The 19,360-nt window shown below is 37.8% G+C and overlaps 2 protein-coding genes across 2 annotated transcripts in view; both read left to right on the forward strand.

The window, feature by feature from the left end:
- Positions 1 to 8,184, forward strand: part of LOC105225757 (disintegrin and metalloproteinase domain-containing protein 12) — a 109,805-nt gene extending 101,621 nt beyond the window's left edge. Inside the window, exons 8-10 of the mRNA XM_011204368.3 lie at positions 70 to 1,230; positions 1,299 to 1,431; positions 4,273 to 8,184. Of these exons, the coding sequence (XP_011202670.2) occupies positions 70 to 1,230; positions 1,299 to 1,431; positions 4,273 to 6,268 (3,290 nt within the window). The 3' untranslated portion in view covers positions 6,269 to 8,184. The remainder of the gene's footprint in view (positions 1 to 69; positions 1,231 to 1,298; positions 1,432 to 4,272) is intronic.
- A 3,297-nt stretch (positions 8,185 to 11,481) lies between these two features.
- LOC105225758 (methionine--tRNA ligase, mitochondrial) overlaps positions 11,482 to 19,360 on the forward strand; it is a 41,445-nt gene continuing 33,566 nt past the window's right edge. The window contains exons 1-5 of the mRNA XM_011204369.4: positions 11,482 to 11,682; positions 11,744 to 12,024; positions 12,078 to 12,500; positions 13,347 to 13,440; positions 17,196 to 17,366. Coding sequence (XP_011202671.2) covers positions 11,589 to 11,682; positions 11,744 to 12,024; positions 12,078 to 12,500; positions 13,347 to 13,440; positions 17,196 to 17,366 — 1,063 coding nt within the window. The 5' untranslated portion in view covers positions 11,482 to 11,588. The remainder of the gene's footprint in view (positions 11,683 to 11,743; positions 12,025 to 12,077; positions 12,501 to 13,346; positions 13,441 to 17,195; positions 17,367 to 19,360) is intronic.

The following is a 19,360-nucleotide window of genomic DNA, read 5'->3' on the forward strand; positions in this document are numbered from 1 at the left end:
AATTAACGATTGCAACTGTAGTAGTATAACTTATGGACAAATATATAATAAATTTCATTCCGCATATAGGTAAAGCGTTGAAGGGTCCCATTTGCACGCACGAGTACTCGGGCGGCGTTTCGAACGAGCACAGTCAAATTGTGGCTGTTGTGGCCACCACAATGGCGCACGAAATGGGCCACAACTTTGGCATGGAGCATGATTCGTCCGACTGTAAGTGCCAGGATGAGAAATGTATAATGTCCGCTTCGTCCACGTCTGTGGTGCCGGTGCATTGGAGCAGTTGTAGCATTGACCAGCTGAACATAGCTTTCTCGCGTGGCATGAACTATTGCCTACGCAACAAACCCACCAAGTTGTTCGAGTCACCGCAATGCGGCAACGGTTTTGTGGAGCCCGGCGAGCAATGTGACTGTGGACTGCCCAACTACTGTGAGAATACCTGCTGCGACCCGTACACTTGCATGCTGCACACAAACGCGTCTTGTGCCACTGGTGAATGCTGTGATTTGAGTACATGTCGTCCCAAAGCGGCCGGACAGGCGTGCCGTGTGGCCGAAAACGAATGTGATTTGCCCGAATACTGCACCGGCGAGTCGGAATACTGTCCGGCAGATGTGTTCAAACGTGACACCGAAGAGTGCGACAGCGGACAAGCTTATTGCTTCCAAGGAAATTGCCGTTCGCACTCGCAACAGTGTCGCATACTATGGGGACCGACCGGTGAGAGCTCAGAGCATTGCTACAGCAAAAATGTTGAAGGCAAGCGTGGCGGCAATTGCGGCTTCGATCGCATCAACAACACATTTATTCGGTGCGAGGATGAGCACGTACGTTGCGGCATGTTACATTGTCGGCATTTGAATGAACGGCTAGAATTCGGCATGGAATCGGCAGCGGTGCTGTCGCATTCATTCATCAATCATGAGGGCAATATAGTGCCGTGTCGCACCGCGCTGGTCGATTTGGGGCTACAAAGCACAGATCCCGGACTTACGCCTAATGGCGCCAAGTGTGGCGAAGACAAAATGTGTGTCAACCAAAAGTGCCTAACGATAGAGCGTGTACGTGCCACTGGGCTCGGCAGGCAGTGTCCAGATAATTGTAATGGCAATGGTGTATGCAACAGTCTCGGCAATTGCCACTGCCATGTAGGCTACTCGGGCACAACCTGTCGCCTGCCAGGACCTGGCGGTTCAATCAACAGTGGACCAGCATCGTCACCAACCAGTAAGTGTAAGATATTAATTTTTCATAATATGTGTTCATACATGTTCGTGTTTATTTTATTTCAACAGGTCACCAAGCTTTCCAGAACTTCATGTACATCTTCTTCTTCGGCGTGATACCGTTTATGGTGTTCATTATCTGGCTCTCTTACTATATACGCAACCGACGCTTCTTCATTGGCGGCAAGCTGGCTGAAAATATGTATGTATCCACGCCGCACAAGTCGGTGTGCTCATTTACCACTTCCACTAGCAATACAACTTCCTCCCACTCTTCCAATACTTCTTCTAACTTATCTTCTTCTTCAACTGCATCTTGTGTATCGTCTGCGAGCGCAACTAAAAAACTAAAGGGCACAACACTAGGGTCCTGTGCCAAACGGGGCCAACTCAAACATTCAAACACATTCCACACAAGCACACAAGCGAAACCGTACACTAGCACGAACACAACTACAACAACAACAGAAAGTCAAAAACTAATCAGTCAAAGTGCATCCACTAATAATCTAGCGCGCATCCATAACAATTTGCATTTATCTAAGAGTAAAACTAATGAAGATTTCAATAGCATTAAGCCCAGTAATAAAATCGTATCGGTGGCGGAGATCAAAAAGAATTTCACACAAAATAATAATCTAAACAAAACCAAGTCGGCAGCAACACCAACCAAAATACCAAGCATACCAGCAAGTAATGCTTCTGCAGCCACTCCAACAACCACACTAAAACGCAAACTGAAAACACCAACAAACCACCAAACACTCCCGACGAGCGCAAATCAACATCACCTGCCAGATGACGATAGCTCGAAGGGTAACACACTCGCTAACGGTCAGACTAACACTATGCGTCGCAAGCTAGAAATTACCGATATACGCTTGCAGGCAACGACAAATCCGCATGCGCTGTGCGACGGCGCACAGTTCATAGCAAGTGATCGCGATAGGTGTGTCCAAAAATTGGTTAGCCAAAACCAAAAAAACAACTAAACAAGCTTTTACCCATTCGCTGGCGTTAATTGAAGGAAACAAAAGTTGTTGATAAATACGCAAAGATTTGCATTATCTGCACCGATAAAGAATATCTGTTGCAGTCAGCATTAAAACTATAAATTTTGGTCCCATACTTTTACTTCAAAAACATAACCTCAAAATTAAATTTGAGCGCATTGAACGCTTATTAAATTTAAAATCTACCTCCCTTGTCGGCGCAGATATGTTTTTTTGTAAATAAAGATATTGAAGTTGCAGAAAAAATGAAGAAACAAATTGGTTGCTGTTGCTGCTTTGTAGCCGAACACTTGTCGCTTGAAATCCCGTTATATTCGCATGTGCTTTCAATTTATTACATTAATAATTTGCGAAATTATTTAAGGTGTGAAAAGTTGCTGTCTGATGTGCATATCTTTCGAGCTCTGGAAATTAGTTACAATTTTAATGATTGATTAAACTTTAATTTTTCAAGAAATCTAATAATTTATTTTAGCATGTGAAGTATAAATAAATAAATATTAGTATAATGTGTTCAGCGCTTCCATCAACTTTATAGTAGTAACAAAAGCAATACACCCAAATGAATTAATGGCGATGAAATGTTATCATATTTTGCCGTTATTTTGTTGTTATATGTAATGGAAATGTATCGATTTTTTTGTATATAGTGAAATTCCCCATTACGGACAGTCTTCATAATCAGACAGCGCCCATAACAGGACAAATTTCAGGAACACAGCTTTTTTATTAATAGTTTCTTATAACCGGTCATGAGAAGCTCCAAAGACCGGACACGGACACCATTTTCGTAATATTTCGTTCAAATTATCTCTGAAAAACTGACAAGATTTAATTAAATTTTTCAACAAAAATTGTACCACTTGTAGTTCCCGTTTTATTTTTTATAATTTTTATTAATTTTTGGAGTTTTGCGACAGTTTTTTAAAGAATAATACCCAAAGTGATCACAGAAAAATAAATTATCTTACGCTGGCGCCATCTGGTTGACTGTGGCCCAATGAAAGTTTGCAGAATATTTGTCATTTATTCACTTCTAATAACATTGGATCGCGTTTATTTGTTCAGTATAAATAAGTTGCTTCTTTTGAGTCTAAGAATACATTTTAAACATATAATTGGACAACTCTCATAGCCGGACAAAAACACTGCGACGGTGAAGTATATTTGTCTTTCGTGCTTCTTTGAAAATCAATGGGGTGGTGTATCGTATAAGTCAGAATTGGTCGTATGTCATAAATAACTTCATTGCTAGAAGAGAAAATTAAAGTCCGTTATATGCAAGCCGCTCAAATATTTATATACTTAGTTCACTTTAAAAACGCTTTTTTGTTACTCTCAAATTATTAAATTTTTAAATCGAAATAAATTTCTCGAGCGAAATAGTTTATATAAAAATTCATCTGTGCATGTAGTTTATGTGGTATTTATTATTGTTTTCTCAATTTATTTACTATTACTTTATTAATATTTATTTAATGCCTGTAATAATTCGTCTGTAAAATTAGGCCTAACTCTTAAGTGTACTTATATGTATGTATATGTGTAGCTTTAAATAAAATGTGATGTTGCATCAATTTATATTGCTGTTTTTCAAACCTTTCTGTTCGACAAACTCATCCTTTTTGTGAGTGTTTTACAAAACCTTTCTTAGATTGCATGACTCTAGCATTTTTTGTTGAAAACAATTTGGCTGTGGTGTTGGTTAACATGCAAACAATTGGCTGTGGTATGTGTATTTTCTATAACATTATATAACATTTTTTTTTTTATTTTAGACTAACAATTAACTGTCTTGAACAAACTCATATTTTATAATTAAAAACCAATAATAAACAATAACTACAAAAACTCTAATAAAATTGTCGATTGTAAATCTATGTTATACTAACATAACCTAAAAATAGAAATACTCCATCATACAAAACAAAAATTATTTTACATTCATTCCCCAATATTATCACACTGCTATATGGACGCTTGATTTATCCATCACTTATTGTTTTTGTCGGTCTGTTCTCTTGTTACAGCATCAAAGCAGCCAGCGCCAAGCAAGCACCGGCTCGTCCTGATCACGGCCCTCATGGCGGTGGTGTCGGCGGCAACGGCGGACACAGCCTACCCAAGTCTACGCCCAGCAGTACGGACGATATGAATTCTGCGCTGCTGAAGTCCCCCAGCGACTCGAATGACACTTCTGTTGGTAATGGCATGTTTGGCAAATTCAAAGGCTTTACTCTGCGTCCCCTTAATGATACCACTTCACCGACCAACAACTTCAATGCACCCAATGTGGCTTATGTACAGCCCACGGTACAGGACACAGCCGCAATGAATGGCGGTGTACCACAACGCTCTGCGCCACCACCACCATTGGTCAAAGGTAAATCGGTGGATGCGGTGCAACCCACACGTTGGGCGCCACCGCCACCTGTGGGCGTTGCAACTGCACCAGCATTACCACCACCGAATCCCGGCTCGAATGCGCGCCCGATCATATCGATGCCGGTATTGGAGACCTCTACAATGACGCTGCCACTAAAAAAGTCGAGCGGTGAGGTGTCGCCAACGCCCTCCGCACCCTTACCAGCCAGTCAATCAGGTTCGTTACCGCGTCCAGCGCCACCACCGCCGGTGCCTTTACATGCAGATCCCAAGTTGAATGTGAAACGCGATGGTACCATAAGGCGTATTGCATCTTTTCTAAAGAAGGAGGAGAAGGCACCATTGAAGGAGAAGACCTACATTGATCGCGAGAAGTTGAAGAATATCGAGATATCAGCACCAATGCCAGTGGCACCGCAAGGCGAGTCCTCCAACTCGGACTCAGAGACTACGCCTAAGGAGGAGGAAACCAAAAATTTAGTAAAGCGCGCACAGTCAATGCGTTCTCCAACGAAGAAAACCAACGTGCAGACATTTGGTTCTATGCGTTACGCACCGGGTAGTGCGCGGCCAAAGAGCGTAGCGGCTGCCGCGGCGGCTTCGCGTCCAAAAAGTCCTCCGCCACGCCCACCACCGCTGAAGAAAACCAATTCGACAACTTCTTCCGGCTACGCACTGCCTGTTGCCACTGCCAAGTCTAACGTGGAGAACACATATGATGATTGTGAGTTTGTCGAACAGCCGCTGACCACTGTAGGCGAGTCGAGTGAAGCGGACTCACCCACTTCAACCGATAATATATACTCCGTCATTGACGAAATACCGCCCGCTGCACAAACCGTTAAGCGAAGCGATTTCATCAATGAGAGCACTGACATGGGTCTGCTTGGCGAGATTGTGAACGAAATTGAGAAGCGCAATGGCGACTCAATCTACAGCGCGTCAACGCTGGTAAAGAACAAGCCGCAATCAGCGGAAGAAGTAAAAAATGCAGCCGCTGATGTGAAAACGAAGCCAAATGCCACAAACAACATTAGCACAAATCATGACGCCAATGGATCAGCGGATGCTGCGAAATCGTCAGCAAGCGCAAATACAGTCACAGCGCAGACTGTGCCTACATATTTGCGCCCGGCGCCAGTGAACGCGCCAGTTGCGCGAGTTGCGCCTACGCGTGCTGATCTCACGTCCCCCACAGCATTCTCTAGCTTTAAGCCCACCAGCTTAAGCGCAGCGCCCACAGCAGTTAGTGCCGCATCTGCTGTCAACAAGAACAGCACAACTGCCGCCAATCGCCTTAGCGGCGCCAACAGCACCAGCGGAAATGCTGCGACGACAAGAAACAGATCCTTCGCTAAAACACCTGTCGCTGCAAATTCAACCACAACAACAACACGGACAACAAACAGCAGTAATAGCACAGCACTGCCGTCCGCCACAATCACAAAACCAAAACCGCTCTCCGCAAAACCCTCATTCAACAGTCAAAAGAAAGTGACACCCGCCCCCAGTGTGGGCGCTACAGGGGCACGCTTAGCAGCCACCGGTACGCCGCGAACGGCGCCCACTGTAAAGTCAGGAAACATTGCCTCCCTGACGCAACGCTTCGAAAAGGGTGCGACAACTAATGCGAGAAAGTAAAATGGATGGTGTGTTCTTATTTTCCTATGGCAGCTTTTTTAATGCATTTGCGCTGATTGCTTTCAAATGGCCCAAAACACACATACCAAACTGATATTTATTCTGTGCGTGTATATTTGCTAATGCGAGGAAATAGTTTCTGGGAGCTCGAACGAAGTGTTTTAAGGTTGTTTGCCCCCATACTACCATATAATTAATGCGATAATTGTACATTATACATTATGATATTGTAATGAAATTTAAACGAAGTATGCAAAATTTATAAAAATTAAGACGAGAGATAAACTAAATCAATTCAAAAGTGATATTCATTCCTTGGCATATTGTAGCGTCGAACGAATTCGTTGTAGTTGTATTGTATGTATGTATATTGTACGAATATAGTGCACCTAACTATGCTAAAACTATATTTTTTAAATTAGTTTATATAGAACGATATATATTTTTGACCCCCTGTATTGTGTGTTAGCTTTATGATAATAAATTGAACCGTTAGCTTAAGTTTTGTAAATTATATTGTTAATTGAAATAAATATTGGCATGCAAGCAGTGAGAATTTTTATTTTCAAGAATCTCAAATTAATTATATTAAGTGTAAAAATTGTATCAATGCGTTTTCGAGAAGATATCTGTTATTGAAATTTTATTTTTAAGTGAAAGATATTGTTTTAACCGTATCGCTTCCCCTTCATGTAACATAAGTCAAGTATAAATAATATTGAAAACACTGCCTGTTTATGAAGAAAAAAATTAATTTTTCCATACAAAAAATGTCTCATAAAATTGGGCGCCAAATTAGCATATTAAAAGTCAGGTAGTCTACACAATTTCTTACATGCAAAGAACCACTTTTGATTTTACTATGTACTCTCTTTGCTTTCGGTCGAAGTGTGTATTCTTTTAGTTCACATGTAGTAAAAAATATTATAATCTTCCGTTAGTTTCTGTGAGTTTTCTTTACACTGAACATTACTGCCTTAAATTAAGATTAACACAGCAGTGAACCTTGGCAGCTTTTTAGCTAGCAGCTAGCTCTCAAGATCGACTATACCAGCTGATGCTGTAACGTGCTCAAAAAGCAAACGAATCTAATCTGTAATTTTTTGTTTGTTAATTTTCATAACGAACTGTTTTTAACATGTTAAACTAAAAACGAAGCCAAAGAAATCATAAAGTGCACTGAGATTTCTTTCGCTATTATAAATAAGCAAGTTTATTTAGTGAAAACAGTAAATGAATTATTTATGTAAAGTAAATATTAGTAAATAGCACGAGTTTGTTGAAACTAGAAAAATATTTTCGCGTTCAAACTAATTGTCAATTGCCCGTACAACCCAAAACGTTGGACATCAAACAATTTCGTTTGTTTATTCCGAGAGATATATGTACATATATATCCCACTAAACTTCTTATATGGTATATAAAATGCGCATAGCTTACTAAATTAATACAATTGTCTGAATTTGCAAGCACTTTTGCAATTAAACTGCAGTTAGTTTACATACAAGCAGAAATATGCAAAACCTAGGCACACACACACACATACGTACCCATATACATACTCGACTATATCAAAACTAAATTAAGACACTTAATCTTAATGTATGCATTTCGCTAGTAATTACATGTCAATCTGAGTGTGTTGTGCGCATTCGAAAATTTTGCTTTGCGTGCAAATTGAAAATCGCAAAATTAATTATACATACAAGCATAAATATTTAAATTATTACCTACTATTAGACTTAAAGTTAATAAATTGTGTTATTTAAAGTAAAAAACGCAAATATAGCTATACAAAATATAATACAAATTATGAATACTTATGACAAGTGAAACTGTATATTAATTATAACTAGATACAACAAAAGTGATGACACAAATAAACTACTTTTTCATAAAACTTAATGTAACGAAATCGAGGTTGTTTTCATTATGTGCGCCAAATTTATTTAGAGTATTTAAAAGCTGAAATTCGCTCGAAAGCATCCCGGCGTCTATACTAGAAAGTATAGTTCAGAGGAACTTACGCACAAACGTATCACAAATGACTAATGGAGTGGCTGCCGGAATCTATTGTGCGAAGCTGGATATCATCCGACCCATAAAGTTTGCGGAATTCTTCAGTATCTTCCGAGCGGAAGTCTTTGCGGTTAGGAAGGGGGTTGAGATAGCTAAAAACACTGGAAACAACATAAAGAAGACCAACATGTATGTCGATATTCATTAAACTGAAGTTATGTGATAATGATGCAAAAAAAAAGCTATATTATTATATAATAATTCCCCACAACTCGATAAAGCGTTTTCAGTGTCGCTATTTCGGTTCGGTTGCGTAACCAGCTAACGGCTTGTCAGTTCTTACTAACAACAATACTTGATATAAACAACCTTCAAAGGTTTGTTTACGGTGGTTTAGTCATGATTTTGATCGGTCAAATTTATGCTATAGTGGTCGTATCTGAAAAATTTATTCGGAGATTGTAGAGTTGTCTTTGATGAATAAATAAAAAGTTTTCCAATTTGTATGGGGGCTATTAGTGGTCCGTTCGGAACAATTTGTGAAAATATTTTTTCAAATAAAAAAGTTGTCTGTACAAGAACTTAATTTTGATCGGTTAGTTTATATGGTAGCTATATGCTATAGTGGTTCGTTATCGGCGGTTCCAACAAATGAGCAATTTCTTGTTAAGAAAACTGTGTGTGCTATATTTCGGGTCGATATCTAATATACTGAGGAACTAGTTCGAGTATGTAGTATACACACGGAAAAAAGTGTAAGGCTACATCGAATCAGCTCGCTGATCATTCATACATATACATACAAATATACTTGAAGAGTATCCGACGTATTTTTTCGTAATATTTAAAGGAACACTTTCACATTTCCATTAAAATATAGTCCATAGTCACTTATATATGTAAATGATTTAAAGACAGCTTGAAATCCGGAAATCACTAAATCGATTCACTGAAACCAGCGAAACGTCTGAGCTAATATCATTCAGTTTTGTCATTGAAAGGATATTTTCGAGATAATTGTTATATACAACATATAGGTCGAGGGGTATTTCGTGGATTGATTAAACCTGTTTTCATCATGAAACTGTTGTATATCATACAATACATAAAACTGTCGGCTATTAAAAGCCAGTTGTTTCAATGTCTTTATTGTTTCTTCATTTAAATAATGTAAATTATATACAGTGAAGTTCCCCAATACGGACAATCCTTATAACCGGCCAGGACCCTTAGCTAAACAAATTTAAGGAACACAACGTTTTCATTAATATTTTCAAACAAAACTAATTCTTATAACCGGACATGAGTACGTCCTAATAACCGGAGACTATTTTGGTTTCAAAAAATTTGTGGTTTGTTCTCGGACGGATCTCTTAGCTAGATAAAAACACTGCGACGGTGGGTCTCCGGTTTTGAGGAATTTCACTCTAATCGGAAGGAATTTAAAATTGTGTTATATAGGAAATAGGAGTGGTTGTACTCCGATTACGATGCAAACTGTAACATAAGTATATCAAGATAATGTTATGTTCCAAATTTGGTTGAAATCGGTGGAGTAGTTTCTAAGATACTTGTATAAGATTAAACTTGTATATATTAATAGGTGCGACATATTATGACAGATGTATTCATGACAAAGGTATTTACTATATATTAAAATTAATATAACTAACATAAAATTTATATTCATTATATCAGTGCTGCGGGAATTTAGTTAACAATACCCGTAATTTCTATTACTGAATGACTTAATATGAAGGTGTTCACTTAATTTTATTGTGATATTCTTCTAAGTACGGTGAAACCTCCAACAAGCGGACACTGACGATTCCAACAATTTGTGTTCGCTTATGAGGGTGTCCGCGTATAGGAGTCAACGAAGAAAAAGTTTACTAAAATATATACACACTTATTCTTAAAGAAATTAGATTTCTTGGTAATTAAATTTACATATTATTTCATCATTGAAAACGTCAAATTCAATATTGTCGTCTTCTGTATTAACAATTTCCTCGATCAACTTAAAGTCACGTAATGCTGACCTTGGAGTTACATTTGCAACCTTGATCAAAGGTCTGACAAACTTATTAAGTTATTATATCGCAATAGACTTAAATGATCTCGTTATATCTTACTCATATTACTCGTATATAGATTTCGTCTGCTCGGTTTAGTTACTCTACCTTTACTTGTATATAATATATAGTATAATATAGGTTTCGCATCCCCTTATTAGAGATTTTTATTGTTTTTTTACACTTTCGTTCAGTAATCTGCAACCGCTTATGAAACAAAAATAAAAAGTAGTCAAAAAGTATCCACGCCCTGTCAAGAGAGTGCCCGCAAGTAGAGGTTTCACTGTATCTGTTATCGCTTTCAGTTTTCGGCAGAAAACACTATTCGTATAAGGTTTTGTTCCGATATCTTCATATTCATTTTTATGCAGGTTCCATAAAGATTTCGGATATCTCAGATGGACAGACGGACATAACTAAATCGATTCGCCTCGTCACGCTGATCATTTATACATAGTACTTTCTTTTCTGGGTCTTATATGTTCCCTGAGCCGTTAGCGAGCATTTCTTTCTTTCTTTATTGGCATAGATATCTCTGAAACGGTTATAGTCGAGTTTATAACAGCGCACTAGTAATTCTTCCTTTTCGCTGTTTGGCGCTAATTCGAGATACCAAGTGCAGTCAGGTCCTTCCCCACCTGATGTCTCCTACGGAGGTTTTCCTCTTTTTCTACTTCCCCTGGTGGATACTGCGTCGAATACTTTCAGAGCTGGAGTGTTTTCGTCCATTCGGACGACATGATCTAGCCAACGGAGCCGCGGTCTCTTAATTTTCTGAACGAAGTCTATATCGTCGTATATCTTGTACAGCACATTGTTCCATTGATTGCGGTATTTGCCGTTGTCAATGCGCAAAGGACCATACATCTTCTAATTGCCATCATTTACAGCTTGTAATAATATGGTCCGTTTGTTTTGGCATAATATAACTCCTAATAACTTTCTAATATAAAATATAATTTCTGTCTCATTTAAAAACGAATGTAACATCGATACTTGACTTTCCATTAATCTCAATTAAAACCCCGCAGACGTTATTGACTTGACTGTTTAGTGCTGAAAAATACAACTCTGCCTTGCTATTCGGTTTGTGTCCTCACTAAGTAAATATAAAACAGCTGTTTTACAGCTGGTAAATAAAGGACCGGCACATTTTTGATTACTCAACTTTATCAATAGTGAAATTTACTGAATTAAATGTAGCAATTTTAAATGTTTTAAAATAATGTTTATTAATAAATTGTGTATCGTGCGTCGTTACTGCGCGCGAGTCAGCCAAGATTTTTATGCAACAACGCCTATCTTCTACGTTAATGCCGGTTAGTATATCGAAAAATTCTAAACAGAAGTATATTTATTGTTATTGTTTTGAATCACCAGCGCCCCACATTGGACATCTTTATTCTGCTGTTATAACGGATGCTATGTGCCGCTATCAACGTTTAAAACACCCTGAGCAATCAGTTCATCTCTGTACTGGCACTGATGAGCATGGCACAAAAATCCAACAAGCTGCAGCAACGCAAGGCGTGCCAGTTGCACAATATTGTGACAACATTTCAACACGTTACAGGCATTTATTTCGCGAATCTGGTATAAACAACACAGACTTTATACGCACAACGGAAGAACGGCATAAGCAGGCGGTGTCCCATTTTTGGGTGTGTATTTTAAGCATTAATCTAGATAAATAATCAATGATTTTCACTTCCAGCGCACCCTGCACACACGTGGTCATATTTATTCTGCCGCTTACAGTGGTTGGTACTGTATATCTGATGAGACTTTCCTTACAGATTCTCAATTGCGGTTAGACTCGTCGACTGGTGCGCGCTTTTCTCTCGAGTCTGGTCATCCTGTTGAATGGACAGAGGAAACAAATTACATGTTTCGTTTGTCAGCCTTGCAAGATGAGGTTCTCTACTGGGTTAAACAGGGTGGCCGCATACGTCCTGCTAAATTTGAAAAGATTCTTTTGGATATGTTAAGTGAACCACTGCCAGACGTTTCCGTTTCACGCCCTGCAAATCGTGTGCATTGGGCTATTCCAGTGCCAGAAGATCAATCACAAACGGTCTATGTGTGGTTAGATGCTCTCATAAATTATTTAACTTCTGCTGGTTATCCCGATGAAAAGGTGAGTAAAGTTGTCTCATAATCCTATCTTTGTACAGTGGGCAAAAAATAGTAAGAATGTTCAACTTAAATTTAGCGCGAAAACATTTGTGCAAAATGTTACATCAAAATAATTATTACTGTTTAGTATATGCTTGTCTTTCTGAAGTACATAAAGTGCATTCGGCGATTTTAACGATGAGTGAAATTTGATTGTAAGGATTGGTACAAATTGATAGGCTACTTAGTACATCATAAGAAAAGTGAAAGCACGACTGGTTCTAAAACCACTTAATTTGTTCGAGAAAAAGCGCTTTCCAACTACCAGGATATCATTAGTGTGCAGTATTATTACTTGCGATGAGTCTTGGATTTAGCTTGCGAACCGAAACGATCAATCAGCCAAATATGGCGGCAAAGATGAATGGGCTGGCAACCCTTGGTTGTTGAGCCACGAAAATGCACCGTCGCATACTGCATTGATTCTTAGTGAGTTTATCACCAAATTGTCTACCATTATCGTGCCGCTACCGTCGTATTCGCATGATTTAGCACCGTGTGACTTCCAGCTATTCAGCAAGCTCAAACTACCGCTGCGGGAAAACCGTTTTGAGTCAATTGAAGACATGAAATATGAATCGCTACGCGCGTTGAAGGCTATTTCGGAAATTCACTTAAACAACTGTTTCGAGAATTGGAAAAAGCGTTAGCACAAGTTATTGCGGCCAAGGGGTATTACTTTGAGGGAGGCGACATAGAATTTGAAGAATATATTAAGAGTTTTAAAATTATGAGCCCTACTATTTTTTGTTCATAGTCGTGTATATTCATTGTTAATTCACATATATTTGCATTTGTTTTATTTTAGTATCGAAGATGGTGGCCACCCAGCATACAAGTGATCGGAAAAGATATTTTGAAATTCCATGGTATTTATTGGCCCGCATTTCTTATTGCTGCAGGTAACGGAACAATATTTGAAAATTTATCACGCTTAGGAAATTATGTCACTGTAAAGATTTAAAATTGCATCGGAAATCAGTATTTTTTCATTAAAATATTAGCTTTTCTTTTTAAGTACAATATCTACTAATCACTTAATGCAGTATACGAAGTAATACAAAGATTACACTGGTAGACACATAATTTGTGACATGAAAATTCTTAGGTGTTTCTAATGCAGTTTGATACCCTGAAGTCAAATCTGAAAACAGAATTTTTCTATCACCCACAGATATTCTGTAACCTGCGGCTTTAGATTTTACAATACTACTCTGATCAAATTAAAAAGGTGACTAAATTTGAAATAATTGGTATTTCCCGTGTTTTTCGAATCGGTAAATTTAAATTTTTTTTTCTGTAAGTTGGTAGTACTGTTAGTGACATCTATGCTAAATTTCATGTCAAAATATTCATTACTATTTGAGATACGCGTTTTGTGAGGCTCTAAAAGTGAATTCTTCAATTTTTACTATGTCTGAATTTATTGAACAAAGAAGTGCGATAATGCACCATCTCATGCTGCATTAGTTATTCGTGATCATTTCGCCATATTTTCAACTAACATCGTGCCGCAACCACATGATCACTCTGAGCAGTGGCCAGTACGTCAGGCACTCATTTCGGGACAAAAAAACGTTACCAGTGAACCTCTAGTTGGCCCCAAACCGGTATTATTACCACCTTTGCATATTAAATTGGGTTTAATGAAGAATTTTGTTAAGGCAATGGACAGAATGGAGTTTCCAAGTGTCATTGAAGCAAAAATTCAGGAGGACATGTTTGTGGGTCCGCAAATAAGAGAATTAATGAAAGATGAAACATTTGAAGAAATGCTCAATGAAACTGAAATACGAGCCTGGAATGTCTTTAAGAGCGTTGTTGAAAATTTTCTTGGAAATGTAAAATTTGACAATTTCAAAGATCTTGTGACTGAACTACTTACTAAATGAAAATGGGTTGCAACATGTCCCTTAAAATTCACTTTCTGTACTCCCGTCTGAATTTTTCCCCGAAAATTTGGTGGCCGTAAGTGACGAACATGGGGAACGGTTCCTCCAAGACATTTCTGCTATGGAGAAATGGTACCAAGGCAAGTGGAGTGCCAGTTTGCTGCCGATTACTTCTGGACATTATTAAGGGATACTCCAAAAACTAAATATCGCCGAAAAACATTGGCAGTAACATTTTAAGAACCCCTTTGGTTAATAAAATAATATAACAATAATGTATCTATCGCTGTATTTTTTATACTCTCGCAACAAAGTTGCTAAGGAGAGTATTACAGTTATGTTCACATAACTCAAGAGTCAGATCAGGGTGGTGAGTAGAGTTGAAATCCGGATGTCTGTCTGTCCGTCCGTCCGTGCAAGCTGTAACTTGAGTAAAAATTGAAATATCATGATGAAACACGTACGTACGTGGTACACGTATTTCTTGGCTCCATAAGAAGGTTAAGTTCGAAGATGGGCAAAATCGGCCCACAAAATGGCGAAAACCGAAAACCTATAAAGTGTCATAACTATGCCATAAATAAAGATATTAAAGTGAAATTTGGCAAAAAGGATCGCATTAGGGAGGGGCATATTTGGACGTAATTTTTTTTTTGGAAAAGTGGGCGTGGCCCCGCCCCCTACTAAGTTTTTTGTACATATCTCGGAAACTACTATAGCTATGTCAACCAAACTCTATAGAGTCGTTTCCTTCAGGCATTTCTATATAGTTCAAAAATGGAAGAAATCGGATAATAACCACGCCCACCTCCCATACAAAGGTTATGTTGAAAATCACTAAAAGTGCGTTAACTGACTAACAAAAAACGTCAGAAACACTAAATTTTATGGAAGAAATAGCAGAAGGAAGCTGCACCCAGGCTTTTTTTTTAAATTGAAAATGGGCATGGCGCCGCTCACTTATGGACCAAAAACTATATCTCAGGAACTACTAATCTAATTAATTTTACAGCAAAATAAAAAAATATGTAAATGACGGATAATGAAATCTCGATTATCACTTTATCATGCGAGAGTATAAAATGTTCGGTGACACCCGAACTTAGCCCTTCCTTACTTGTTTTATCAAAAATCCTCATAGCAAAAAAACTATAGGTGATAGAATAAATCTGTAGCTATTTTCTGCATTTGTGGCAATTTTTACATAATAAACACTTTATTCTGTTCATGTCACAAAAAAACAAGTGGAATTTTGTTTACCAGTGTTATTTACCATATCAAACTTAGTAAAATGTCATGTTTTAATTCATATTAAGTTTTGTTTGATATGCGTATTCTGGACTCAAAAAATCAAGTAATGACATTTAAAAGATTTTGTAATAAAAATAAGCGTTATTGTTTGTTCGTTTTTAAGCTATAAGCTCTGGGTAGTTAGTGAGACAGAAAGTTGAAGGTCAGTGCCACATCTTGAGCTACATATGTAACAATTGTTCCCATTATGAATTACAATATTTCATAAAAATATCTGCTGTCATGTTATAATTTAAAATTAAACTGCTCAACGGTCATCATCAATTGAAAAATAATGTTTTTTGAGATCAGCAGCAAAGTTTATTTCGGATCCTTTATACGAGTTATCATTTACATATGTATGTACGTGACCACATGTAATTTCAACAAATAAATATATATATTTGACTAAATGAAACTAGTTTTGTCTCAAAATAAATAAAATATAATGTGAAAAAATTGATGAAGCAGGGGCCCACACCCTGTACCTCCGAAATCTGGCTCTATGGCCCTGGTTATATATTAAATAGTATTATAATAAGCTATGCACTTATGTATTTAATATGTTAGTCTGGCAGGCTTATGGGCCAAGCATGATCGTTAATACATTAACTTGTGTACAAATAACACTGACTCCGAATTTCGGTATTAAATTTTAATAATTTCGACTCCTTGATGGATCGTATATCTTTCCATGATGAAATGGCAAACCTTACTGAAGAGAAATAACAAGATAGTTGGGAAAAATATGGCATCGTTTGCTGTCTCTATCGGTCTACTTTTGTAGACCCTATTGAAAACCCCTTTATATAGTATATATGTGACCTGGTCTACGAAAAGGGAGCTAACGTGCGAAAACTAGTTTTCTGGGAAACAGCTGTTAAAAGTAAACAACTCGTTTCGTCAGTTTCTCGTTATCTCATTAATTGTTGACACCTAAGCCCCCTTTCCGTAGACCAGGTCACATATATGTCTAAAACTGTTTCAATTTCGATCTTGTGGTTGACGTTCACAAGTTAAACCCAGAGAAAACGTGACAGGTTTTATTTAAGGCACTGTGACCCAAGTGGGTCAGAAATGAAAAATTTGTATGACCAAATCCATGATAACGTGTGATGTCGGCTGTAGAAAGAGGCAATAGTGGAAATATGTATGTTTTCCTTGATGATTCGGTCGTATGTACGTATATGTTGCTAACTGTACTCCGCTAAAGAAGTATATATTAAGTTTGAAACATACAAATTTCACGAGAACTTGTACCTTTTGCTCTAAAAGTCCAGGCGCCCAAAAAATAAAAAAATAGAGTAGTTAACCAATCGGGTTACGGGTATAAAAGTTAGCTATTGGTAACTTTCAACATTTTTCCCAACATATTTACAGTTAATTATCCCACTTTGGTTTATATATTATACTTAATTCGCTGTAATGCTTAAGTTTTCAACTTGCTGAGATTATTAAATTTTTTTCTGTTGCAGGCTTGGAACCGCCACAACAGCTATTCGTACACTCCCACTGGACAGTGGACGGGCAAAAAATGTCGAAAAGTAAGCAAAACGTCGTGGATCCGGTTGCGGCAGCCAAAACTTACACAATGGAGGGCCTGCGGTACTTCCTGTTGCGCGAGGGTGTAGCTCACAGCGATGGCAGTAAGTACAAGTAATAGTTTACGTGCACAAACACATTTATACTTTACTTGCATACAATTCGTACATATGTATGTAGTATATAGCAGCGAAAGCACTTAGTGAACATCGAAAGTGCTTGAAGTAGAAATGCCGGAAACAACACAACTTAAATATTTAGTAAGAAATTAGCAAAGAAAATACACAGAAGGAAGCACTTTATGTACGAAGAGTTGTAGTTTTTACACGCGACGGCGGTCATGATGTTTATCCTTTCACTGTTTGCTATTTTCGTCTGCGAGCGGATCTTCGTTCAGGTAAAAAAGTTTCGTGCAAGTTTAAAGTATCGCAGATTAAAGCAACTATTTCGAGTTTGTGAACAAAAAATATTCTAACATTTGTGGCTTAAAGTGAGTTTACCGAATTAGAGATTTTATTTAACCGTCGCGATTGCACGATTGGGACCACGCGCACATACAAACGAACAAATTGCTATTTATTTACTTAAGCAGCCGGGCCTCTTCTCACACTGTTATTTATTGTTGTAGAAGCAAAATAAATACAAATATAAGATTTTCTCAAAATTTACTTTACTTATGTACCATGTATGTACATATGTATGTATGTGCGTATGTAGCATGTCTGCAATGTTGCGGTGTTATGACTCCTTCGCACCCTACTGTGGGTTGAGTGGCTCTAAAAACCATAAGTTAATTTAAACTTCTGGGTTTAGCATGAGTGTGTGCGTTTGTCTCCAACTTGACGGCTGTCGGCCGCAAAACTTTTGCTTCACACACATGCGCGTATACAAGTACATTGTTTATGACTTTTCTTTAACCTAACGCACTTCCTTGGTCCAATTTCCTTCTGTTTCTGGGGTCTACGAATCGCATTTGCAAAAGATTTGCACAAAAACAACTACAACGGTTATTTTAAGAATCATTGTTGGTGTGTGTGTGTGTAATATTGTGCAAGCTTTAGGGCTGTACGAACATAGTATGTATGTATAACGGCGTGTGTACACCCTCACATGCGTAGTTCCAAACAGTTTACTTGCATAAATAAACTTTCAGCCTGCCTTGCTTGGAACCCTAACGAATATTGTTCTAGTTTTCAGCTGAAAATTTGATTAGTCTTCCAGTGTTTTGAGAAAAGTTTTCGGTTATTGTATTGTCACTTCACCTAGGCCAATGCATATTTGAGTATTTTATAATTAATTATATGTATGCCAAAAGATGAATTGAACCTTTGTTACCGTAGGGTCGTTTCGTATTTACATACACATATGCACATATAAACTTGTGCACAATAGAAAGATGTCATCAATTTTTGGCCTTGCCTTTTCTTTGAAAAACTTGCACTAACGATATAAATTTATGTAAAACAAGTTGGAACAATTCTAATTATAACCTTGTGGAGCTACATTTACACTGGTATGAATGTGGAAATATAAGGTGAGTTTGCAATATCTCCGTTGAAATGGTTTTTAATAATTCTTGGTAATGATAGCATGTGGTTAGTTGTTGAATAAATAAAGTTGTTGTGAAGATCCAACTGGAATTATGCAGAAATGCTTACATTTTACTATTTTACATACAATTTGGTGCTCTTATGAGTATAATTAAATTTAGCATTAAATATATTCTTTACATTTTAACCACATGTAGTATTGTGGTCCACCGACGGTTTCTTGATAACGAATTCACCCTAATAACCTACATGTTTATGGTATATTTTTGTCATTTCTTCTTTTCCACCTGATCTTTCGAACGGAGTGGAGGTCTTCCTGTTCCTCTGCTTTACCGCGGGTACTGCGTTGATTGAGCTGGAATGTTTTCATCCATTCGGACGCCATGACCTAGCCAGCATTGCCGCTGTCTCTTACTTCTCAATTGACTACTCAGTAAGAAGTAGCGCCTTTTGGCAAGAGTTATTCTGCGTTGACGTTGTTGTTGCTATTAATACTAGTTCCTAGATAGATGAAATTATCTACGACTGAGAAGTTATAACTGTCAACA

Source organism: Bactrocera dorsalis, chromosome 2 (assembly GCF_023373825.1).
Source record: "Bactrocera dorsalis isolate Fly_Bdor chromosome 2, ASM2337382v1, whole genome shotgun sequence".
In the NCBI taxonomy this organism is placed as follows: domain Eukaryota; kingdom Metazoa; phylum Arthropoda; class Insecta; order Diptera; family Tephritidae; genus Bactrocera; species Bactrocera dorsalis.